This window comes from Chiloscyllium plagiosum, chromosome 18 (assembly GCF_004010195.1).
Source record: "Chiloscyllium plagiosum isolate BGI_BamShark_2017 chromosome 18, ASM401019v2, whole genome shotgun sequence".
NCBI classification, from domain to species: domain Eukaryota; kingdom Metazoa; phylum Chordata; class Chondrichthyes; order Orectolobiformes; family Hemiscylliidae; genus Chiloscyllium; species Chiloscyllium plagiosum.
This window is the reverse complement of record NC_057727.1, coordinates 10,004,073-10,029,535: the sequence shown is the minus strand read 5'-3', so window position 1 is coordinate 10,029,535 and position 25,463 is coordinate 10,004,073. Positions and strand designations below refer to the sequence as shown.

Below are 25,463 nucleotides of genomic sequence, written 5' to 3'. Positions count from 1 at the left end.
AATAGTGCAGACCCAGTTGCTACCATTTCTGTACTCTGCGTGTTGCTAGCGAGACATATAAACACAGTAGAGTGGCAGATTCCGGTGAATTTGGGGACCTAAGGGTTAAACGTCTGCCAGCCGTGTGCTCCTGTAATACTGAAAGGTTGGCTTTAACTGTGTAAGTGATTGCTCTGAAGCTTTTGGCTGTGGATTTCCAGGTGGGGGTGGTGTTGACCTGACTGGCTGTTGCTCAGTTGACCTCACTGTGGTTGTTTCTCTTACAGATTTACTGGCCAGCCCCTGTGGAATGGAGGGAAGAGTGCAACTGGGCGGGCAAGGACTTGCATGTGAGTACAACCACTTCTGATCGACAGTCGGTGATGACTGTGAACAGTCGGGGACGGGATGGGTCGGCGGGGAGGGGGGGAGGTGGAGGGGGCGTAGGTGGTGGTGATGGTGGGCGGGTCACTCATCTCCTGCTTGGCAATGACACCTTCCCTCTTTTTTTCTTCCTCCCCCACCTAACTAATCTGACATTGCTCATGTCCATTTTCCCATCCTTTCCCTTTAACCCTTGGTTCTCTGACTGATCGAGAATCTATCTTGATTTATTCAACCCCATTGCATCACTGTGGACTTCACCAGTTTCCTCATTTTCCCCTTCACCCACCTCACTCCAGCTCAGCACCGTCCTCCTGACCTGTCCTACCTGCCTATCTTCCTTTCCATCTATCCGCTCCACCCTCCTCTGACTATCACCTCTATCCCCACCCCCGTTCACCTATTGTACTCGATGCTACTTTCTCTCCACCCCCACCTTCCTCTCATTTATTTCTCCACCCTGCAGGCACCCTGCCTCTATTCTTGTGAAGGGCTTTTGCCCAAAACGTCGAATTTTTTTTAAATTTTTTTTTCCTGCTCCTTGGATGCTGCCTGACCTGCTGTGCTTTTCCAGCAACACTTTAATCAAGAATCTATCTCTGTCAGCCTTAACTATACACAAAGACCCTACCTCCCACAGCTCTGTGGCAAAGTGCTCCAAAGACACTAAAGAAATTCCTCCTCATCTCAGTCTTTAATTGGTGCCTTTTTATTCTCAGGCTATGCTGTCTGGTCCTAGACTCTCCCATACGGGGAAATGTTCTCTCAGCATTTACCCTGTCGATCCCATTAAGAATCCTATTTGTTGCAATGAGGTCACCTCTCTCTTTTAAACTCCAGTGACCAGAGTCCCAACCTGAATAGCCTTTGCTCATAAGACAAAGCCTCCATAACGGGAATCATTCCCAGTGAAGCTCCTCTGAACTGTCTCTATTGAAATAATATATTTTTAGTTAGGAGTCCAAATCTGCCCACGGTACTCCAGATGTCCTCTCACCTGCACCTTGTACAGTTGCAGTAAGGCTTCCCTACCCTGATACTCAAACCTCCCTGAAATAAGGGTTGACATTCCTGATTACCTGCTGTCCCTGTGTGCCTAGCTCTGAGTTTGCTTCACAAGTAGACCCCAAGTCCCTTCGTGTTGCAGCTTTCTGCAGTTTGTCTGCATTTAAATAATAATCTATTGGTTTGTTCTCCCTTCCAACATTAACAATGTCACATTTTCCAACATAAAAATTTGCCAATTTTGTGCCCACTTACTTTAACTCTCACTATCTTTCTATAAATTGTTTGTCTCCCCGTCGCAACCTGCCAGTGTATGTATCAACAGCCTGTGTTAATAGTAGAATATAGGTCAGCTGTTCCTGGAAAGCAAAAACACAAACAAGATACAGACACTGGGAGGAAAAGAAAATTGTTAAAGTGAAGCTTGGAGTTTGTGGTCTGAAGTTGTTGTCGATTTCCCTATTGAGTTCAGGAGGCTGTAAAATGTGCCTAAGGTGAGAAATGGGTCTGGGTGGGTTATTCTTCGGAGGGTTGGTGTGGACTTGTTGGGCCGAAGGGCCTGTTTCCACACAGTAGGGAATCTAATCTAAACTAGAAACAGGTGATCCAACTTGTGTCGGGCATCACCGAAACAGTGCAGTGGATCCAGGACAGAATGTGAGTGTGAAAGTGGGATGTATTAAAATGGCCAGTGACTAGAAGTGGGTTGATGCTTGTGGACTGAGTGGAGGTGTTCCGTGAAGTGGTCATCCTGCCAGTGTTGGGTCTCCTCAACAGAAAGGAGCCTCCATTGTGAGCAGTGTAAACGAAAGACAAGACTGAAGAATATACAAGGAAATCGCTGCTTCACCTGGAAGTGTGTCTGGGACTTTAGAGATTTGAGGAAGGAAGAGGATTAATTGGTAAAGGCACTGTTGCCCCAGAGGGCTACTCTGTCACTGGAGAGACACCACTAGTGGTGAGTTTAACCTGAGGGTCAGCACCCCTCAGACAAGGGCTGAGGTTGAGAAGGACCTTCAAGGTAACCTCAGCCAGTGTGGGCATTGAACCCACACTGTGGGCGTCAGTCTGTCATCCAGCCAACTGAGCTAACTTTAGTGATTGCATGGGAAAGTACTGTTGGAAGGATGTGAGGTGTTGTAGGTGATGCTGGATCTAAAGGTCAGGTTTGAAGACACATCTTAAAGGAAACAGTTTCAGAAAGGTTTAAAGAGAGAATTCCAGTGCCTAGCACCTGAACAGTAAAGGTTTGGCTGCCAGTGATGGAGTGGTGAATATTGAGATTGTGCATAGGATTGACAGCTTTGTCAAAATGAATTTCTACTGGTTTTGTTGCCTGTACCACCTCCAATTATTCCTAGGTCAAACAGCCCTTTTTTTGAACTAACTAAGATAGTTATAAACTGTGTTCAAAATGTGTGCAAAAACAATGAAAGAAACTCCTAGTGTATTATTTAGTGCAGAATGAATTTTCTTCAGGATTGTCTGTAGCAGCCCTGAGGTGAATCTTTAATTGCTGGAGACCTCCGATCAATGCTGGGAGGTTGTGAGAGGCTAGAACTGGAGAAGTGCAGAGATTGGGGAGAGGGAGATTGGAGGAGTTTGCAAAAACAGGAAAGGGGGTTGTGGAAACTAGAATGAGAATCGAAAAGACATGCAAATTGAGAAGGAATGTTAAACTTGTTGATTTCAGGAGAGAGGGAAAATTGATGGGTGGATGTATGGACTGCCACAGCTTTGGTCTTCTGAAAGATTTTGTTGGAGGAGGAGGTGCGACAAACCTCAATGTCAATGGTGAGGTTCGGAAAGGAGTATAAGTACTTGTTACAATCACTACTCACACCACAAGGTCAGCCAAATGGACCTCTGAGAATCTGAGTTCCCTGTCTGGGGCTGTTAATCTGGTCCAATCAGGCAGCGCTGGCTGATGGATATAAACAGGAGGGTAAACCTGATTCCTGAACTGGCTGAATTATTGAGCCAGTTTGTTAACTGGCATTCCTTTTAGTGAGGACTGATTGTTAAACTCCTGATGCACATAATGTGTTTCAGGTATAACTCAGTTCTCATTAGGGGATTGTTGTTTCACTGGCTGGTTACAGCCTGTGTGTAAAAAAAAAAAAAGAAGAAAAAAAAAATAAACAGGAGGGTCAGAGGTTCTACTCACTCCGAGGGAGCTGGATCATTGTCAAGAACTCTCTGCGCATAATTAAAAGATGTCTTGGTGAGGGGATACTCAGCTCTGCAGAGTTATTTCAGTACATTTGTGGTTTTGGTGAAATAGGATTAAAACCTCAGAAAATCATTGACTTGCACCAAAAAGCACACTGAGATGAGAGAAACTGTTGAAAAGTGGGAGAGTTGACAAATAGGGTGGAGGTTACAGTTAACAGGAAGAAAGTGAGGACTGCAGGTGCTGGAGATCAGAGTCGGGAGTGTATTGCTGGGAAAGCACAGCAGTTCAGACAGCATCCGAGGAGCAGGAGAATCAACGTTTCGGTCATAAGCCCTAAAGGCTTATGCCTGAACCCTCAATTCTCCTGCTCCTCGGATGCTGCCTGACCTGCTGTCCTTTCCCAGCAACACACTCTCAACTATAGTTAACAGGGCCCAAGTTTCTGATCACAAAAAGCTTTTTTGTATGTCTCACAGACCAGGAATAGGCTATTTGGCCCCTTGCGTCTGCTGTACCATTCATTAAGATCATTACTGTCTGATTGTGGCCTCAACTCCATATTCCTGCCTACCCCCGATACCGTTTGACTCCCCATTAGTCCAGAATGTGCCTCTGCTTCAAAATATTCATTGGCTCCACCTCTACTATTCTCTGAGGAAGGGAAATTCCAAAGGGGCTCTCTGAGATGGCATTTCATGGAATCCCTACAGTGTGGAAAGAGCCCATTTGGCCCATTGAGTCAACACCAACTCTCCAAAGACCATCCCACCAAACCCAAACCCAGACCCCGACCCTATCCCCCTATCTCCACATTTACCATGGCTAATCCACTTGGCTTGCACAATACGCACCAATTTAGCGTGGCCAATTACCTAACCCACACAACTTTCGACTAAGGGAAGAAACCGGAGCACCCGGAGGAAACCCACACAGACACCGGCGGAACATGCAAACTCCACACAGACAGTCACCCGAGGGTGGAATGGAATTAAATTAGCGTTACTGACACATGGACTTACAGTGAAAAGTTTACAAGTCTCCACACACGGCACCATCTTAGGTACAAGTTATCTAGATACAGTATCTTGTTACAAAGCAGAAAAATGAAGAAAAATTGCAAAATTTAACCATTACAGTTCTTCTTACTAAAATGTACAAAAACAAAAACACAGATAACAACAGTTCAGCACCACAGTCCCTAAGCACCTGGCCATGCTGGGCCTACACTCCTCACAAGGGCTTGACCCTCCCCCCTTGCCTGTTCCTGTTCTCTTCCCCTGCAGTCTCCCCTGAGCTGCCTGAACCCACTCTCACCCGCACGGGCTGCCTTGGGTTGCCTGTTCCTGCTCTCACCCTTGGTCAGAATGACTGCTATTAGATAGAACCTCTCTGGCTATGTCGAGGGCATAGAGTCTATTGACACTGGGGACATTTCTGGCCACCATGTTGCGCTCGACCTCCTTGTGCTAACTTAATCTCCTCAGCGATGCTCTCCTCTAACTGCACAAACCCGCATCTCACATAATATGGATAAAACTAAGAAAAACCAGTAAAAGAAAAAGAACAAAGGTTAAAACAAAAAGTAAAAGCTGACAGAGCAGATGAGCCCCAAACAGGACCTCCGTACTGCTACTCTGCCGCCATCTTGAATCCAGGTCTCTGGTGATATGAGGTGGCAGGGCTAACCACTGTGCTGCCCTATCCATCATAAATGTGAGCTTTTTCTTTTTAAAATGGTGTGTCTCTTCGTTCTCGCTTCTCCCATGAGGGGCAACGTTCTTTCAGCATCCACTGTACCAAGTTCTCTCAGGATCTTCTGTGTCGTAATGGGATAAAATCTTGTCCCCAAAGCATGAGGTGGATGTCAGAAAAGACCGAATTTTATATGAAAGAGTAACATAAACCACAGGGGGTCTCGAGTTTGACAAGTGAGTAATATGATGCCCCTTGTGGCTGGGTGAATAGAGAGTCGGTGGAAAGGGAATAAGTCTGCAGGATATTAGAATTAGAATCCCTTCAGAGTGGAAACAGGCCCTTCAGTCCAACAGAGCTGAAAATGTGTTGCTGGAAAAGCGCAGCAGGTCAGGTAGCATCCAAGGAGCAGGAGAATCGACGTTTTGGGAATGAGCCCTTCTTCAGGAATCCTGAAGGAATTCACATTCCTGAAGAAGGGCTCATGCCCGAAACGTTGATTCTCCTGCTCCTTGGATGCAGCCTGACCTGCTGCGCTTTTCCAGCTCTGATCTCCAGCAGCTGCAGTCCTCACTTTCTCCTTCAGTCCAAACAGGTCCGCACTGACCCCTCCAAAGAGTAACCCACCCAGACCCATTCTCCTACCCTATATTTACCCCTGACAAATGCACCTAACCTACACATCCCTGAGCACTATGGGCAATTTACCATGGCCAATTCACCTAACCTGCACATCTTTGGATTGTGGGAAGAAACCAGAGCACCCGGAGGAAACCCACGTAGACACTGGGAGAACGTGCAAACTCCACACAGTCAGTAGCTCGAGGCTGGAATTGAACCTGGGACCCTGGTGCTGTGAAGCAACAGTGCTGACCACTGAACCACCATGCCACCCCAGTGATGAGTGATAGAGGGTTGGTGTAAGGCAGAAGAGGGGAAGGTGAGTGGGGAACAGAGAGGATGAGAAATTAATTCATCTCAAGAGGCTGACAAGCTCAGTCAAAGCTGGAAAATAATCTGGGCCCTGGGTCTTTTCAGGTCAAATTATAGCCTCTTTATACCTGGAAAAATGTGTAAAACGTCTGTCAATTTACAAATTTTTTTTAATGGGTGCGTTGGGCCAGAGCTGTTAGGAAGCTGGAATATTTCTCATAAATTGTCTCTGTATTCAGGCTAACTGCCAAACCTGTTGTCAGTAGCCAACTCTCTGCATCTCTAGTTTGATCAGACTCCGATTTTGAACAGGTCAGGCGCTAAGTTGTTGAGATTTCTCACACCACAAAGGCAAGGTGCTGAGACTTTCTACACACACTCCTGGTTAAAACTGAGGTGGCTCTGCTCAGAGGAGCCCAATTTGTATTTACGTAGCACCTTCTCATGACCTCAGGATGTCCCAGCGTATTTCATCGCCAATAAAAACCCTTTTTGAGGCATTACCCAGTGTTGATTTTCGAAACACAACAGCCAGTTTGCACACTGGCAGTCTTCCACCAGCAGCAACATGACTATGACCATGTCATCTGCTTTGCATGATATTCAAAGTCAGAAGTCTCACGACTCCAGGTGATAATCCAACAGGTTTATTTGAAATCACACGTTTTCGGAGCACTGCTCCTTCGTCAGGTGAAGTCAGCTTGTGATTTCAAATAAACCTGTTGGTCTGTAACCAGGTATTGTGTGACTTCTGACTTTGTCCACCCCAGTCCAACACTGTCACCCCCACACCTTGAATGATGTTGATCAAGGAATAAATCTTGGCATGGACAGCATGAATTCTTCACAGTAGCCGCACGGGATTGTTCTGTGGAGTTCTCTCCCTAAGCCTCTCTGCCTCCCAATTCCTGATGTTCCTCAAAACTTATCTTTATTGATCTACAGTTTACTCAGCAGCCTTAATATTGCTTTGGGAAACTTGGTGCCCAGCATTGTCGTCTTGCGAAATGCCTGAGAGTACTTGAAGGTGTTGCATTGACATGTGATGTTGTTACTGGTAACCAGCAGAAAAAATGAAGCCACTGGGAGTTTGGTGAGGCTGGCAAAGCGAATGTGCAAATCAATTTTCGGAGCACCTTGGGGATTGGTCTTTAGAACAGAATTTGTTTGCTGGGCAGAGATTAGTCAAGTAAACATTTCTCAGGATGTGCTGTTGACTGCAACTACTTCATTCTGCCTGTGCATGCTTGAGGTTTTCTGTCAATTGGGTCCCAATCAATGTGGTCACTTTTTGTGGCTTGGCACCAGTACCAATGAGCAGGGAAGCCATTGGATTGCAATCAAAAATGCAACCAGCTCACCAATCTCCTTTTCAGGGCGATGGAAGCTGCTTATCATCAGTTTCAGCCTTTCTAATTCACTGCTGCCTCATGTCAGGGCATCAAGTGATTGCCTAAATGTCTGTCAAAGTTTAAAATGGTCGACGAGGTGGGAATCTCCAACAAGCACAGAGAGAATTCTGAAGAAACTCAGCAGCTCCGGCTGCATCCATGGATAGAGAAGTAGATGCTTTGGCTCCGTGACCTCTTCAGAAGAAGAGGAGTCGAAACATTAATTCGTCACCAATGGACTGAGAAGCTGAGGAGTTTCACTGAATTTGTGAAGAAGCCAGACTATTGCCTTGTTTGCTGTGAAATTAGGCACCATGTCATTAGGATAAACTTAGAGGTACAAGTGTGTTCAATCTCTGAGACCAGAAATACACAGTGAAGGGAATGTGTCACCTTTTACTTGTTCAGGTTTACCTGTGACTTCAGGCATAATCTATATAGTTTATTCTTGTGCCCTCTGAACTTGCTCACTGATCCAATTGACCCATCGAAAGAAGGCCTGCATTGTGTAACTTCTAAACTACTTATGTTTTACTCTATAATATAATGACTGTAATATTTAACTTTTAACTTGGTTCTTTCCTTCTACCTTGTTCTTTAAGATTCTGTACCTAGGTAGCTGTGCCTAAGATGGCACTTTGTGTGATTACATCATACACTTTTCACTGTACTCCTGAACTTGAGTACATGTGACAATAAAATCAAAGCAAATCAAATCTATCATTTAAAAATCTGTACTTTTGCACTTGAACTCCCAGCCAAGAGTGCTCTGAAATTGAGGTCTTAAATACTACATTCACCTTGAGACCACACAGCAGTCCTGACTTACTGAATGGATCGAAGAGACACCGGCAGCAGTTATCCTTGTAAGGAATCTGTAATAAAACCTTTTGTAGCTATAAAGGCTGGTTAGTGAACTTCCCAGTTTCGTAAACTGTGCTTTGAACAGAGGCTCCAGGGGGAAGGGGCTGCTATTGCTTATATAATGTTTTGAGAGTGAATTAACATTGGGCTGTAGGAGTTCCAGATATTCAACACTCCTGTCTCTGGCTCTGTGTCTCTCTCTGTGTGTGAGAGAGAGAGAGAGAGAGAGAGAGAGAGAGACAGTATATCTTCTACCCCCCCCCCTTTCTCTGTCTCCAACCCACCCTCCCCTTCACCCCCATCCAATGTCTCACTGATCAGCGTGGATGGGTTTGTTGGACTTCCCAACAAAGTGTATGGGATATCTGGGGAATATAGGAGGGAGGTGACATTGCTCCTGGAAGTGGGCCTGAACAGTCCCATTCCTTCCCAGCTGTAGTTAGACCTCCAGCTGAAGGGGATGGATGAGAAGGGAGCAGGTGAGGTGAATGTTTCCCCCCCTCACATTCCTTGAACTGCAAATCCCAAGCAATTCTGAAAAAAAAAGGAAAAACATTCCGATTTCTGCTTAATTGAGGTCTCTCCATCCAGTTCTTCTGAGAGAATAACTAAGCTTTCTCTCTCTGCCTCTGCCTCTCTTTCTCCCTCTTTCCTGACTCAACACTGACATCTCCATACAAACAGTGTTGCTTTACTGTGTAATAGAAATGGTTGGAGGCTGAAAGGTCAAACTTTCACCTCCTTCCAAGCTAGGCAGCTCACTAGAATGTCACTGTGCTTTGCTGCAGAGAGATCAACCAAGGATTTCAGACCCATTTACCTTTTCTTGAGTCTGACTTGAACTCTCAGCCTTCTGAATGGTGAGCGTACTGCCATTGAGAAACAGAGCACTGGGCCTTAACTCAATTATTGCAATCCTCACTGATCCTGACTATCATTACTCTCAGACTTGTTTCTACAAGCTTGGGATAATTCTTCTATAACGTGATCTCTCTAAGAGTTACAAAGAAGTTTAAGTCTTAGCCCTGGTGTAACACAATCTGAGCTCTGCTGAGTAGCAAGAATCACTTGGCACAGTTTGAAACATTCAGACACACATTAATGGCTTGGTGCTGTGGGATCTGCACAGCTGAATGCGGTAACTTCCACACTCTCTGCTTGTTCTGCTGCACACCACCTGCTAGACATTACACTTGGGGTTGTGGTTCTGTGGGACTGGTTCACAATCCTGCTGAATGACTTCATCCCATTCCGGAGCAGCCTTGGCACTGGGGAGAAGCGTGCAATAGACAGCAGCATGTGGGCATTTGTGTAGAAACGTAACCACTAGGAGTAGGCCATTCAGCCCTTTTGAGCCTGATCCACCATTCAATATGATCATTGCTGATGCCATATCCCTAGCCCTACACTCATCCTTGGAAAATCTGGATAACAAGGACACCTAAATCATTGACTACAGCTCTGCCCTCAACACAATAATCCTCTCCAGACTAATCTGAAAACTCAGAGACCTTGTTCCCAGCTCTGCCCTCTGCAACTGGATCCTCAGCTTCCTGACCCACAGACCGCAATCAGTGAAGATTGACAACTGCACCTCCTCCACGATAACACTCAACACAAGAGCCCCCAAGGATGCATTCTTAGCCCTCTAATGTATTCCTCATACACTCACGACTCTGTTGCCCAATTCTGAATGAAAGCCGTCTACAAGTTTGCTGATGTCACCACTGCAAGTAGGACGGTATCCAACGATATCATTGAGTCAGAACACAGAAGAGAGATAGGGGGCTTGGTGACGTGGTGCAACGATAACAACCTCTCTCTCAATGTCGGAAAAATGAAAGAACTTATCATTGACTTCAGAAAGAAAGGAGGAGAACACTTCTCCATCTACATCAATGGAGCAGCCATTGCGAGGGTGGAGAGTGTCAAGTTCCTAGAGGTGATGATGACAGACAACCTGTCCTGGTCTTCCCATGTAAATGTGATGGTTAAGCAGGCACAACGATGCCTCCTCTTCCTCAGGCAGCTCAGGAAATTGGGCATATCCTAAGGACACTCACCGACTTTTACTGGTGCACCATAGAACATACACTGTCTGGGTACATAACGGCCTGGTACAGCAACTGCTCTACCCAGGACCGTAAGAAACTACAGAAAGTGGTGTGCACAGCCCAGACCATCATGGAAGCCAACCTCCCATCCATTTACACAGCTCTCTGTCTCAGAAAGGCTGCCAGCATCAGCAAGGACTTATTGCACCCCAGTAATGCCCTCCTACGACCTCTTCATCAGGCAGCAGATACAGAAGCTTGAACACATGCACCAGCAGGTTCAGGAACGGCTTCTTCCTGGCTGTTATTAGACTGATGAATGGACTCTCTAACTTAAAATAACACTGACCTTGCTAACGTTGATCTTGTCTTGTGCAGTGTAACCTGAATGCCTCTGTCTGTATTTTCTTTTTCACCTGATGATCTGTATGTCCTTGCTTACTATGATCTGCCTGTACTGCTCGCAAACAAAGCTTTTCACTGTACTCCGGTACATGTGACAATAAATCAAATCAAATCAAATCAGTTACCTGAACGAATTAAAAAAGATGCTCCAGGGCCCACATTAGAGGGCAAAGCTGCTCACTCACATTTTCACACAAGGCAGTACTGACGGGCAATGCTGCCCTGTGACACATGTTATTCAATTCTAATTTCTCATAAAGCTTAGCCCTCTGGGGAAAGTCTAGCGTCCTAGAGATGTACAGCATGGAAAAAGACCCTTTGTTCCAAATGCCAAAGCTGACCAGATATCCTAAATTAAACTAGTCCCATTTGCCAGCACTTGACCCATATCCCTCTAAACCCTTCCTATCCATATACCCATCCAGATGCCTTTTAAATGTTGTAATTGTACCAGCCTCCACCACTTCCTCTGGCAGCCTATTTTCACACATGCACCACCCACCACCAGGTTATAGTCCAACAGGTTTATTTGGAAGCACTAGCTTTCGGAGCGTTGCTCCTTCATCAGGTGGTTGTGGAGTATAAGATCGTAAGACACAGAGTTTAGAGCAATGATCTTATACTCCTCAACTCCCTGATGAAGGAGCAACGTTCAGAAAGCTAGTGCATCCAATCAAACCTGTTGGACTATAACCTGGTGTTGTGTGATTTTTAACTCACTCCAACATCAGGCTCCTCCACATCACCTTAAATCTATGCCCTCACCCTGGGGGAAAGACTATTCACCGTATCCATACCTCTCATGATTTTGTAAATCTCCATAAGGTCGCCCCTTAGCCTCTGACTTGCTCTTGTTTACACAAGTGATGTATTCTGCAAGTGATGGGAGATGTAGTGTGATTAGTAGGAGCAGAAAGGATAAAGAAAAGCTGCGATGTTTTATAATGGTATCAAGCTGAGCCTCTGCTATTGTGCCCAGTATTGTGCTCCTTTCCGGTTTGCTCTATAGACTCTGAATCAAAAACCCACCTGTCCTGTGGTTACTGCCTCAGCGTCGCTCGAGTGAGGAATTCTGACAGCTTGAAAGTGAAATGCAAGCCACTGTTTGACACTTCCCACTTTCCTAAGAGAGTCCAGAAAAACAGTCCAGATGAAGATTGCTTTTATTTGTCAGTATTTGCTTGCCATCACTGGTCAGGTAACTGTGAAGAGATTGGGAGCTGGGAGGTCGAAAAGGAGTGTTGTTTATTGAGGCCACACACCGTGCTAGTTGAAGAGGAGTGAAAGGGTCTGGTGGGTTGCAGTAATCTAACTTTTGGCAAGCTTTCAAATCCTCGGCATGCAATCTGCTAATGGCTCAGCTTGTCACTAGATCACGGCCCATTCACAGAAGGATTGAAGAAGGCTGAGCCGCTTGTCTTGAGGAGTTACACGTGTAACCTGCGGGTTTAGTGCTGAAATATCTCCAGGCCTTTGCCAGAGAATGTTCAGGTCGTGCATTGGCAATGAGCATCTGTGCAACTCATTCGGAATTATTCCAAAGGTTCCTATCAAACTTTGTAAGGGGAATAAAATTGTTTATTAAATTGACAATCATTGTGGCATTTCCCTCTTTGCTTCATGTGAGGGACAAGGTACAATGGTGCAAGGGATGAGCAGCGCAGTGGCTCAGTGGTTAGCACCACTGCCTCACAGCACCAGGGACCTGGGTTCAATTCCACCCTCGGGCGACTATGCAAACTCCACATAGACGTTGTCCCAGTGTCTGCATGGTTTCCCTCTCGGATCTTTGGTTTCCCTCCATAGTCCAATAGTTAGGTGGGTTGACTATGGGAAATGTAGGGTTACAGGGGTAAGGTAGGGGAGTGAGCTACTCTTCAGAAGGTATAGGGGATTCTATGATCTTAAATGGCACGTGGGGGCCATTTGGCCCAATGTCCCCTGTGCTGGCTCTTTGGAAAAGCGACTCCATTGGCCCTGCTCTTTCCCCATGGCCTTGCTGGGTTTTCCTTTCCAAGTGTGGATTTGTCACCACTGCCTGATTATATTCCACACCAGCTTTTCAGACTGTTTATATTTCAGACCAGCTCTGCTGTTCACTCACTGCTTTCTCAAAATTTCTATGGCTTAACACCGCACCCCCCCTTTCACCTCGTGAAATTTTCAATCTGTAATCTAGAAGTGTTACTAAAAGCAAAACATTGAAGCAGCAGAAAACCTGGCCAATCCAAGTGGGGCAATTTAAATGAGAATGGTTGCAAGGTGTGAGTTAGAGGAGCACAGCGATTAGAGTGATGGGGTGGGCCTTGGAAGGATTTGGAAACGGGGATGAGAATTTTAAAATGGATGGATTGCTGGACAATGGTATGAGTTGAGTATTAGAGTTTGGAATAAGCTCAAGTTGATGGGGGCAGTACCTGTGGAAGATGAGAGTTTGCCCAGGAGATTGTTGGAATCGTTACGTCGAGAGGTGACAAATACACAGACAAGGGTTTCATAGAATCCCTACGGTGTGGAAACAGGCCCTTCGGCCCAGCAAGTTCACACTGACCCTCTGAAGAGCAACCCACCCAGACCCATTTCCCTACCCTACATTTTACCCCTAACTAATGTACCTGAACACTCTGGGCGATTTAGCATGACCAACTCACCTAACCTGCACATCTTTGGACTGTGGGATGAAACCAGAGGAAACCCACGCAGACGTGGGGAGAATGTGCAAAGTCCACACAGACAATCGCCCGAGACTGGAATCTAACCCAGGTCCCTGGTGTTGCGAGGCAGCAGCGCGAGCCACTCTGTCGTCTCCATTAGGGGGGCTGAGGTATGAGGAGCCAGTGGACATAGGCAGTCTATAGCTTGTAATCATGTTCGGCAGTTCATCCTGAGGCCAAATGGGATGCCGAGATTGAAACAGTAGTTGCCGTTCATCAGCCTCACACTGTTACTGCTACATTGATAGAGGTGTTGACAAGTTTGGTCCCACTGATTTATTGCATTAATACCTTGTGAGGTAAAATGTTTTCCAAGCAATTTCACTTGGCTGGCGTGATGTCTGTTTGAGTTCACAGGCTCCTGGGTTGAACTCAAATCCCAGCCACAATAAAGTTGATTTATTTATCATTGTTTCTTAACGCTCTCTGACCAAAATGCCCTTGCTTGTCTCACACGGCCTGGTCCTGCCTTGTTCACAGTATTGTTTACAGCTGTGCACTGTACCACATCATGGGAAAGGTACAGATGCTATGGAGAGAGTGCAGACGTGGTTTACCAGAACAGTTCTAGGAATGAGAAACTTAAGCATTGACGATAGATTGAAGAGATTGGGACTGTTCTCCCTGCTGAGTAGAAGACTGAGAGGAAATCTGATTGAGGTTTTCAAAGTCATGAGTGGACTGGACGAGGTGGAGTAGATAGGGAGAAGGTGTTCCCTCTCAAAAAAAGAGAAAAGAACACATGGTATAGATTTTAAATGTTTTGCAAACAAAGCAGGGGTGATGTGAGAGAAAACTTCTTCATATTGTGGGTTGTTCAGCTGGAGTGTGCTTCCAGGATCTATGCTGGAGGCAGGTTAATTGAGATTTTAAAGGTGATTACTTGGAGAGTAATGTTACACAGCGATTGCCTCTTATTTGCCTGTGGGATGTGGGTATTGCTGGTTGGGCCAACATTTCCTGCCTGCCCCTAGTTGTTCTTGAGAAGGTGGTAGTGAGCTGCCTTCTTGAACCACTTGCGTCCATGTGCTGTGGATAGTCCAGGGAGATAATTCCTGGATTTTGACCCAGCGAAGGAACGGTGATAGGCTGGGAAGGGAATGTGCAGCTGAAGGTGTTCCCATGTATCTGCTGTCCATGCCCTTCTATACGTGGCTTTGGAAAGTGCTGGTTAAGGAGTGTTTTGATGAATTTCTGCTGCGCATCTTGTAGATAGTACATACTGCTGATACTGAGCATTGGTGGAAGGAATGGATGATTATGGATGTGGTGCCAATCAAGCAGGCTGCTTTGTCCCGAATGGTGTTAAGCTTCTTGAGTGTTGTTGGAGCTGCACTCATCCAGGCAAGTGGGGAGTATTCCATCCCACTGCTAACTTGTGCCTTGTAGATGGTGGAGTGGCTCTGGAGAGTCAGGAGGTGAGTGGTACTAGGTAATAGAACTGTTGTGGACATGATGGGCCAAATAGTCGTCTTTTGTACTATAATAATTTCTGTAAACTATGCAGCTTAAAAGTACTGTATACAGTGGGTAATTGACAATATTTCTACTAATTAGTGAGAGTGTGGCGAATTCCCTTGTTTATTTTATTTCTTTTTTTTAAATGAATGATGTTAAACATGGATTATAATCCACTTTTGCTCTTACTGTTACGTTTCACATACAACAAACAAGTTGGACTGCTCTCGTGCAACACAAATCAATAGGTCAATGGAACCTAAAGAAGTGCAATGGAAACTAATCAAAATATCGTTAGGTTGGTGATGGTACATCTCCCCCGACTCCCCCCCCCCCGAAACTCTGAAGGTGCACATCAGAATGTCCAACTACATCCTGCCTCTCAGTGGTCATTCATAGAGTCCTGCAGCATGGAAACAGATCCTTCAGTACAACCAGTCCATGATGAACATAATTCCAAACTAAAATAGTCTCACCTGTTTACTCCTGGCCCATTTCCCTCCAAACCTTTCCTATTCCTGTATCTATCAAAATATCTTCTAAATGTTGCAATTGTGCCCACAACCATCACTTCCTCAGGAAGTTCATTCCCCAAGCGAACTGCCCTCTGTGTTTAAAATAAATTGTCCCCCATGTCTTTTTTTTTAAATCTCTTGCCTCTCACCTTAACAATGTGTCCCCTAGTCTTGAAATTCTCCATCCTAAGGAAAAGACACCTACCATTAACCTTGTCTATACCCCTCATGATTTTATAAACCTAGCCATTCGGATACAGAACTGGCTTGAAGGTAGAAGACAAAGGGTGGTGGTAGAGCGATGCTTTTCAGACTGAAGGCTGATGACCAGTGGAGTGCCACAAGGATCGGTGCTGGGTCCATTACTTTTTGACATTGACATAAATGATTTGCATGTGAACTTAGGAGGTATAGTTAGAGCGTTTGCAGATGACACCAAAATTAGAGGTGTCGTTGGAGTGAAGAAGGTTACCTCAGAGTACAATGGGATCTTGATCAGATGGTTCAATGGAATTTAATTTAGATAAATGTAAGGCACTGCATTTTGAAAGGCAAATCAGGGCAGGACTTATACATTTAATGGTAAGGTCCTGGAGAGTGTTGCTGAACAAAGTTACCTTGGAGTGCAGGTTCATGGTTCCTTGAAAGTAGAGTCTCAGGTCAATAGGATAGAGAAGACATTCGGTTATGCTTGCCTTTATTGGTCAGTACATTGAGCATAGGAGTTGGGAGGTCATGTTGCGGCTGTACAGGACATTGGCGAGGTCACTTTTGGAATACTGTGTGCAATTCTGGTCTCCCTGCTGTAGGAAGAATATTGTGAAACTTGAAAGATTTACAAGGGTGTTGCCAGGATGGGGTGTGTGAGCTATAGGGAGAGGCTGAATAGGCTGGGGCTGTTTTCCCTGCAGCATCAGAGGCTGAGGGCTGAACTTATAGAGGTTTCTAAAGTCATGAGGAGCATGGATAGGATAAATAGCCAAGGTCTTTTACCCAGGGGAATCCAAAACTAGAGATGAGAGAGGAAACATTTAAAAGGGACTTAAGGGGCAACTTTTTCACAGAAGGGTTGTGCATATGGGATGAGTTGCCAGAGGAAGTGATGGAGGCTGGTACAATTACAACATTTAAAATGCATTTGGATGGGTATATAAAGAGGTAGGGTTCAGAGGGATATTAGCCAAGTTCTGGCAAATGGGACTAGATTTATTTAGGATATCTGGTCAGTATGGATGAGTTGAACCGAAGGGTCTGTACAGCTCTATGACTCTAAGGTCACCCCTCAATCTCCTACACTCACGTGAAAAAAATCCAAGGCTATCCAGCCTTTAACTCACACCTTCTATACTTGGCAACATCCTGATAAATCCCATCTGAACCCTCTCCAGCTTATTAGTATCCTTCCTATAACATGGCAGCCAGAACTGTACACAGCACTCCAGACGAGGCCTCACCAATGTCCCGTACAATCTGAACATAACTACAGAACACTGTCAGAGAGTTGAGTGCGACGGCCCATTCCTGGCCCTGAGCCAATTACCCAGGTCTGTTGATGGCCACTTCTGCCAGGCCCATGAGGAAGCCCCCTGCCGACCCAGCCACTCCTCCACATGTACCATGCCCGTAGGTCAGGGGCGTGAGACAGAAGTGTGAGCATCGTTTTAAAAGCAGCCCTTTTGAGAAACCAAACGGGGTTACAAATGAAAATATTCAACCTGAACATGAATGACAATTTTGTTTAATTCCTTGCTCCCCCAGTTCTCCCCTCGCCAAGACTCCTGGACCATTTCTGAACTGGCTGGTGATAGTTTTTACCAGAGCCTGTAGTCTATCGTATACAGGGCTGCTAGCTGCCTTAACCACCACCTCTCATATTTCAACAAAGAATCCAAAAACGCTGGCAATCCTGCTGTGCTACTTCTGCCTATTCTGTCTTTTACTGAAGTAAGCACAATATTTGAGAAAGAGGGACTTCATTTCAAAAGCGCCTTTCCTAACCCTGACCATCCCAAACTGCCATACAGCCAATGAAGTGTTGACACTGTTGTAAGTAAAAACCAAAAGAACGCGGATGCTGTAAATCAGAAACCGAAAAATAGAATTTGCTGGAAAAGCTCAGCAGGTCTGGCAGCATCTGTGGAGAGGAATCGGAGTTAATGTCTCTGCTGCAGTGACCCTTCCTCAGAACTGTTGTGAATATGGCTGTCATTTTTCACACGGCAGAACAGGAATAGGACATCCAGCCGGATGATTGTTGAGATGTTCTGAGACACAATTTCAAAGTCAGGCAGGAGCACTCTACCCCCTCCCACCCCAGTGTCCTGCCCAATATTTATCTTTTTACTGTAAGGTGACGAAATACAGATTCTCTGATTTTTGGGGAAGATTTGTTGCTCAGGTTGTGGGTCAGGTTGTAAGTTTGCTCGCTGAGCTGGTAGGTTTTTTCTCAGACGTTTCGTCACCATGCTAGGTAACATCATCAATGAGCCTCCGATGAAGAACTGGTGTTCTGTCCTAATTGCTATTTATGTGTCGTGGTCTGTTGTAGTGGCTGATATCGCTTCTGGTCCTTTTTCTGAGAGGTTGGTAAATGGAGTCCAAATCGATGTGTTTGTTAATGGAGTTCCGGTTTGAATGCCAGGCCTCTAGGAATTCCCGTGTGGGGTCTTTGTTCAGCCTGTTCCAGGATGGGTGTATTGTCCCAGTCGAACTGGTGTCCCTCTACGTCTGTCTTTATGGATACTAGTGAGATCTGGACGTTGCCGTTTTACTGTGTATGGGAGCTTGCTGTGCACAAATTGATAGCCATGCTTCCCATTTTTGTTCCTCTTTCATGCGATGCTTGGCAAGGCTGGCATTTATTGCCCATCCCTGATTGCCCTTGAACTGGATGGCTTTGCTTGGCCATTTCACGTTGAGCCAACCACAGGATCTGGAGGCAGGCAGATTTCCTTCACTAAAAAATATTAGTGAGCCAGCCGGGTTCTCACAAAAATCTAAAGTAGTTTTACTGCAGATACCAGATTTGTACTCTCTCGATTTATCAAATTAATTCAAATTTAGCTGTTGTGCTGAGACTTAAAGCATGTTCTCAGACTGTTAGTCTGGACTTCTGGATTAAAGTGACGTTACCACAATACCACCTCCCCCACACTGTGACAGTGACAACACTTCAAAAGGCATTTTGTGAGCTGTACAGCACTTTGGTACAGCCTGGGGCTTCGTGAGAAGTGCAAATCTTTCTTTACCCTAAAAGAAACTACCGAATGTTGAGTTGATTTTGCACTGATCATGTGACAGATGAGATACCATCAATTAGTGATGTCATCTCAAAGGGCCTATAGTGCAGAGCTGTCCATTTGGAGCCTGTTTGATGTTCTCCCCAGTGTTTTCTCTCGCCTCTTTCCCATGGTGATTATTTTACATTATCTGTGAATCCTTTCAAGGAATCTTCCCATCGACATCCTTGCTCATTCTTTACTTGATGAAAGGTTTTTGCATACTCGGTGTTTTCAGGCCTGCTATTTCCCTCCGATGAGCTTAGCTGTGGCTATGACCCATTTCTGTTCTTGTTCTCTCCTTTCTTTACGTGACAAATAGCCCTTGGAACTCCTGCCTCAGCATATTCCACAGATTGCTTTCCTCAACTGACTTTCACTTGGATTTGACGGAGCAGGTACGTCAGAACGTTGGAAATAGGAAGAGGAGGAGACCATTCGGCCCCTCAGACCTGTTACATCATTCAAGAAGATCGTGGCTCATCTGATCTTGGCCTGCACTTCTCTTTCCTTCCTGTTCTGCATAGCCATTGACTCCACTATCGTTCAAAATCCTAATTTGGCCTTGAATATACCCAATGATTTGGTCTCTAAAGCTACGGCAGAAGCTATTATTAGTCCTTAGATTTCTAAATTTGCATACAGTGTAACAATTCTAGATTTCTTACATTGGTTTTGTCCTCCAAGTGGACCCTCTTTTGCAAATCGAGTTGTTATGTCTGTTAGTTGAAGCATCAAAGGATGACCACCATGAGCTATGATTGAATGGTGAAGCAGACCTGATGGACTGAATGGCCTAATTTTATTCCTATTTATTATGGTCTTCTGGAACCACTCTACAATTAGCTCCCTCCCTTGCAATGCCCCTCTCCTCCTGCTGTGTCCCACTTGCTAACAGTATGCCTGTACCTTGGTGAGATCATTGACGTGCGAAGTAAAGAGAGTGAGAAAGATTGCTGACTCTGTCAGGTGTAGGGCAGATCATGCTTGAGGGGTCATGTAGATGGGTTGTTTGGAAATTTATGCGCCCCCTTCAATGCCTTGACCTTCCCCTCACCATGTTCCTGTTTTCTTTTCATATATTCATTCAGGGAAATGTGGCTATGCCATCTTTATTTGCCCCACTGAAGGTGGTAATGAGTCACCTTTCTTATTTTCTTTCTTCATTCATGGGGTGAGGGTATTGCTGGCGAGGCAGTATTTATTACTCATCCCTAATTACCCCAGAAAGCAGTTAAAGAGTCAACCTCATTGCTGTGGGTTTGGAGCCACAAATAGGCCAGACCAGCTAAGGATGGCACATTTCCTTCCCTAAAGGATATTAGTGTACCAGATGAGTTTTTCCTCTCTCAATCCGTAATGGTTTTCATGGTCATCATTAGACTCTTAATTCCTGATTTTTATTAACCCAGGTCCCCAGAACATTATCTGGGTCTCTGGATTAATGATCCAGTGATAATACCACTAGGCTATCACCTCACCTTCTACAGCTATTAGACAATAGACAATAGGTGCAGGAGTAGGCCATTCTGCCCCTTCGAACCTGAATCACCATTCATTATGATCATGGCTGATCATCCTTAATCAGTATCCTGTTCCTGCCTTATCTCCATAACCCTTGATTCCACTATCCTTGAGAGCTCTACCCAACTCTTTCTTAAATGAACCCAGAGACCACATCTTTGGACTGTGGGAGGAAACCGGAGCACCCGGAGGAAACCCACACAGACACTGGAAGAACGTGCAAACTCCACACAGACAGTTGCCCAAGACTGGAATCAAACAAGGGTGTCTGGCACTGTGAGGCAGCAGTGCTAACCACTGAGCCACCATGCAAGCCAGGTTGGTGTGTGTCTTAGAGGGGAACTTTCAGATGGTGCTTTTCCCCATGTATCTGCTAACTATATCGCTCTAGATGGTAGGGGCTGCACTTTTGTTTATATTCAATAATAGCTCTCCGATTAGTTGATACTGAAGGCTCAGTGAAGGTAATGCCAATGAATGTCAAGTGGCGATGGTTCAATTCTCTTTTGTTGGAGCTGGTCATTGCCTTGCACTTGTATGGCACGAATGTTATTTGCCATTTTTCAGCGCAATTTGAATGTTGTCTAGGTCTTGCTGCATTTGGATACAGCCTGCTGTAGAATCTGAGGACTCACGCACAATGTCCCTCTTGGCTATACTTGGAGATTTGCACAGTGGCAGGGAATATTAGAGGGAACATGTGTTGTGAATGATGCTGAATGTTGTACAATCATCAATGAACAGCATCATCTTAGATTGATGGAGGGAAGGCCATCAATGAAAGAGCTGAAGATGGTTGGGCCTAGGACACTGCCCTGTCCTCCTGTGCTGACGACCTGAGATGATTGACTTCCAACAACCACAACCATCTTCCTCTGTCCCAGGCATGACTTAAAACCAGTGGAGAGTTGCCCTCTGATACCCATTGATTCCAGTTTTGCCAGGACTCCTTGATGCTACACTCAGTCAAGGGCAGTCAGTGTCACCTCACCTCTGGAATTCAATTGTTTTGTCCAAGTTTTGATCAAGGCGGTAGTCAGGTCAGAAGCTGAGCAGGCTGGAAGAAGCTGAATTGTGCATCAGTGATCAGGTTTTCGCTGACTAAGTTTCATTTGTGTAACTGCTGACATCCTCTTCCATCACTTTACTAAGGATTAAGACTAATGGAATGGTAATTGGCTGGGTTGGATTTACCCAGCTTTGTTGTGTACGGGGTCAAAGCGTGTGGTGCTGGAAAAGCACAGCAGGTCAGGCAGCACCCTCGGATGCTGCGTGTTTCCAGTGCCACACTTTTCGACTCTATTCTCCAGCATCTGCAGTCCTCACTTTCCCCTTTGTTTCTAGTACAGGACAATCTTCCACATTGTTGAGTAGATTCCAGTGTGGCTGTTTTGAAGTCTGTAGATGAGTTTGTTACTTTCTTGAATGGACTGTCTCCATGGATCTTAGGATCTCTCTTGAGACACTGGGGATACTGTGAAGACCATTTCCACTAATCTCCTGTGACTGTGGAGTCATCATTTTTTGTTTGTGTAGCAGTCACTGTAGGAAACCTTATTGCCCATTGCAAACCCAATGCCACTCGGACATGTTTCTTGCTATTGGCACACCAACCCTGCAGTCAACCTTTGCTGCCAAGACCACCCTTCCACAAGCAGCAGTGGGCACTCACAAAATTTTAAATTTGAGGTAAAATTTTTTTTTCAAACCGAGGCATATGGGAGACGAGCCAAAGGCAGGTTTTTGCCCCCTTCCCTTTATTCATTCACAGGACAAGGGTGTCACTGGCTAGGTCAGACGTTACTCCCCATCCCTAATTGCCTGGAGAGAAGTTAAGAGCCAACTACATTGCTGTGGGTTTGGTGTCACAGGTAGGCCAGACCAGGTAAGGATGGCAGTTTCCTTCCCTGAAGGGGATTAGTGAGCCAGATGGCTTTTTTTCCTAACAATTGTTTCATGGTCATCATTAGACTCTTAATTCCAAATATTTATTAAATTCAAGTTCCATCATGTGCTGGATTCAAACTTGGGTCCCCAGAACATTATCTGGGTCTCTGGATTAATGGTCCTACGATAATGCTGCTAGGCCATCGCCTTCCCAGGTATATGGAGTTAGGCCACTGATCAGCCATGATCTCATTGAGTGACAGAACAGCTCGAGGGGCTGAATGGCCTACTCCTGCTCCTATTTCTAATGGTTCAAGTATGGCCTACTCCTACTCTGTCGTTCCTCTTACTTGAGAACATCTTGTCAACAGGCTTCACAGAGTAAAAATAATGAGCAGCTGCGATGGTGCGGGTGAAAATTCTCACGCAGATGCGTCCCGCGATGACAAGATGTTACACCACATTGGGAGAAATGTGATGGATGAGTGTCAGGACTGTACTCTGGCGATAACATTCAGAGGAATTCTCAGCGTGTAAGCCAGCAACGCAAAGAGAATGTACCACAGAAAATCCATCCCTAAGCAAGAAATTAATTGAAGACAGGCTTTCCTGTTTTTGCAGAGTTGCTTTGACTGATAATTAAGATCAGACCTCTCTTAGTGAGCAATTAAAGTGAAGCTAGAGTGTGAGTGACTCAGCGACTCACTAACCCAAAGAGGCCGCCCAGAGATTTCCATGATGCTCAGACTTGCTTGTCCCAGTTTGGTTTGTTTACACCTGCTCTTGCGTCTGACCCTAAACGGAGACCATAAGAAATGATCTAACCACCGCCCCTTGACATTTAATGACACTGAATGGTAATCACCCCTAGGAAAAAGTGAGGACTGCAGATGCTGGAAATCCGAGTCGAAACATGGGGTGCTGGAAAAGCACAGCAGGTCAGGCAGCATCCAAGGAGCAGGAGAATCCTGATGAAAAGCTTATGCACGAAACGTCAATTCTCCTGCTCCTCGGATGCTGCCTGACTGGCTGTGCTTTTTCAGTACCGTGTTTTTCATCACTGAATTCCCCCACTATCAACACACTGGGAGTTCCATTGCCCAGAAAATCAACTGGACTCACTATATAAACACAGTGGCTACAAGAGCAGGTCAGAGGCTAGTAACTCACCTTCTGTGTGACCAATGGTAAATTAGTGTTTTCATGGTTTGGGTGAATTTGATGAATTGAAAGAAATCAATCACACCCTACTGGGGCAGTGAAGTTTTTCCTCCTGGGGCCCTGTCAACATTCCCTCTAATTTTCCTTTCTTGTATCAGTGTCCAGATTGCTGCACTGCATGGGTCCCTTTAAGAACATAACATGGCCACCCAAGCGTGCATCTTAACAGCATGTTGGTCATTCATGCATTTTTTTATTTGCTGCAGTATTTCCCAGCTCGTGCTGTGTGGCTGTGCACTCAGGCAGCAGAGATGGCTCCTGTTCAAACATCCCAACATGGCCAAACCTGACCTACTGGGCCCTCATCTTCTTGCTGTCTATGGGAGCTTGCTGTGCTGCCACAAATTGCACACTGGACTCAGGACTCCCACCTGATCCTGAACTCAGAATCCCAGAATTCCATAGCAAGGTAGAAAGTAGGAGCAGAGGGTAGGCCATTCGACCCTTAGGACCTGCTCTGCTATTCAACATGATCATGATTGATCATCCAACTCAGTTCCATATTCCGACTTTCTCCCCTTTGATCCCTTTAGCCTTAAGAATTACGTTTTATCTCCTTCCTTAAAACATTCAATGTTTTGGCCTCAGCTGCTTCCTGTGACAGAGAAAAAAATGTTTCCTCACCTCCGTCCAGGAACATCCTTAAAAGACTCAAATGCAGCATGTTCTACTCCAATTATTATAAAAAGAAAATCCAGATTCTGGGATCCCAGTGTGTAGGACCCAAGCCCTGATGTTTTCAGAATGAAATCTGCCTTTTGTAGAATTTTTCTCCAGCTTCATTAGTTTAAAGGCTAGGAGCTGGGTTCCCAGAATTTTGAACTAAGTGATGACCCTTATGAAAGGGGCCTTGTGCCTTTACACAGTTGTCTGCGCCTTAACGCAGCCATGCCTCCTTCTCTTGAATACGTCAATTGTTACGAATTTCATGTGAAAAGTCAGTTCCCTGTGAAGCCTTTCTTCCTCCGGGTTGATGTCAGGATCCCTCCACTGGGTGGGGGGATCGTCATTGCTGCCGAAGACTACCACTTGCTGAAAATGTGTTGCTGGAAAAGCGCAGCAGGTCAGGCAGCATCCAAGGATCAGGAGAATCGACGTTGCGGGCATAAGCCCTTCTTCAGGCTTATGCCTGAAACGTCGATTCTCCTGTTGCTTGGATGCTGCCTGACCTGCTGCGCTTTTCCAGCAAGACATTTTCAGCTCTGATCTTCAGCATCTGCAGTCCTCACTTTCTCCTCGAAGACTTCCACTTGACAAGGCCAGGCATGGGTTACTGACTTCACCATGTACCTTAAAACAAAGTAGCAGTAGCAGGGGCTGATTTGCAAAGCCAATTTAAAAATGCAGCAATTTTACAAATGTAAAGCTCCAGGCAATCCCACTCTGGATCCTGCCCCTGTACCAGGCAGGACCTTGAGGAATGCACTACAAAATGTCACCATCTTCTTCCTGTTTCTATCCCTTTCAGGTGACCTTTTCTCTCGGCTTTCCTCTTTTGTTCTACCTCAGTCCTTTTCAGGATCATAGAATCCCTCCAGTGTGGAAACTGGCCCTTCAGCCCAAGTCCACCCAGATCCATTCCCCTACCCTATATTTACCCCTAATTAGTGCACCTAGCCTACACTCTATGGGCAACATAGCATGGCCAATTCACCGAACCTGCACATCCTTGGCTTATGGGAGGAAACCAGAGCACCCAGAGGGAACCTACGCAGGCGGTGGGAGAATGTGCAAACTCCACACAGACTGTCGCCCGAGGCGGGAATCGAACCCAGGTCCTTGGTGCTGTGAGCCACCTTTCTTCTCCTTTTATTGCACAACATTGCTTCTTTCTCACAGTTCCCTTTGTTTTTGATGATGGAGTTGGCACAGTGGCCAGGGACCTGGGTTCGATTCCAGCCTCAAGCTTCTGTGTGGAGCTTGCACACTCTCCCCGCGTCTGTGTAGATTTGCTCCGGTTTCCTCCCGCAGTCCCAAGATGTG

General features: G+C 45.6%; 1 protein-coding gene across 1 annotated transcript in view; it reads left to right on the top strand.

The window, feature by feature from the left end:
- Positions 1-25,463, top strand: part of LOC122559240 (semaphorin-3A-like) — a 172,746-nt gene that overhangs the window by 52,101 nt on the left and 95,182 nt on the right. The window contains exon 4 of the mRNA XM_043708621.1: positions 267-329. Within this exon, the coding sequence (XP_043564556.1) occupies positions 267-329 (63 nt within the window). The remainder of the gene's footprint in view (positions 1-266; positions 330-25,463) is intronic.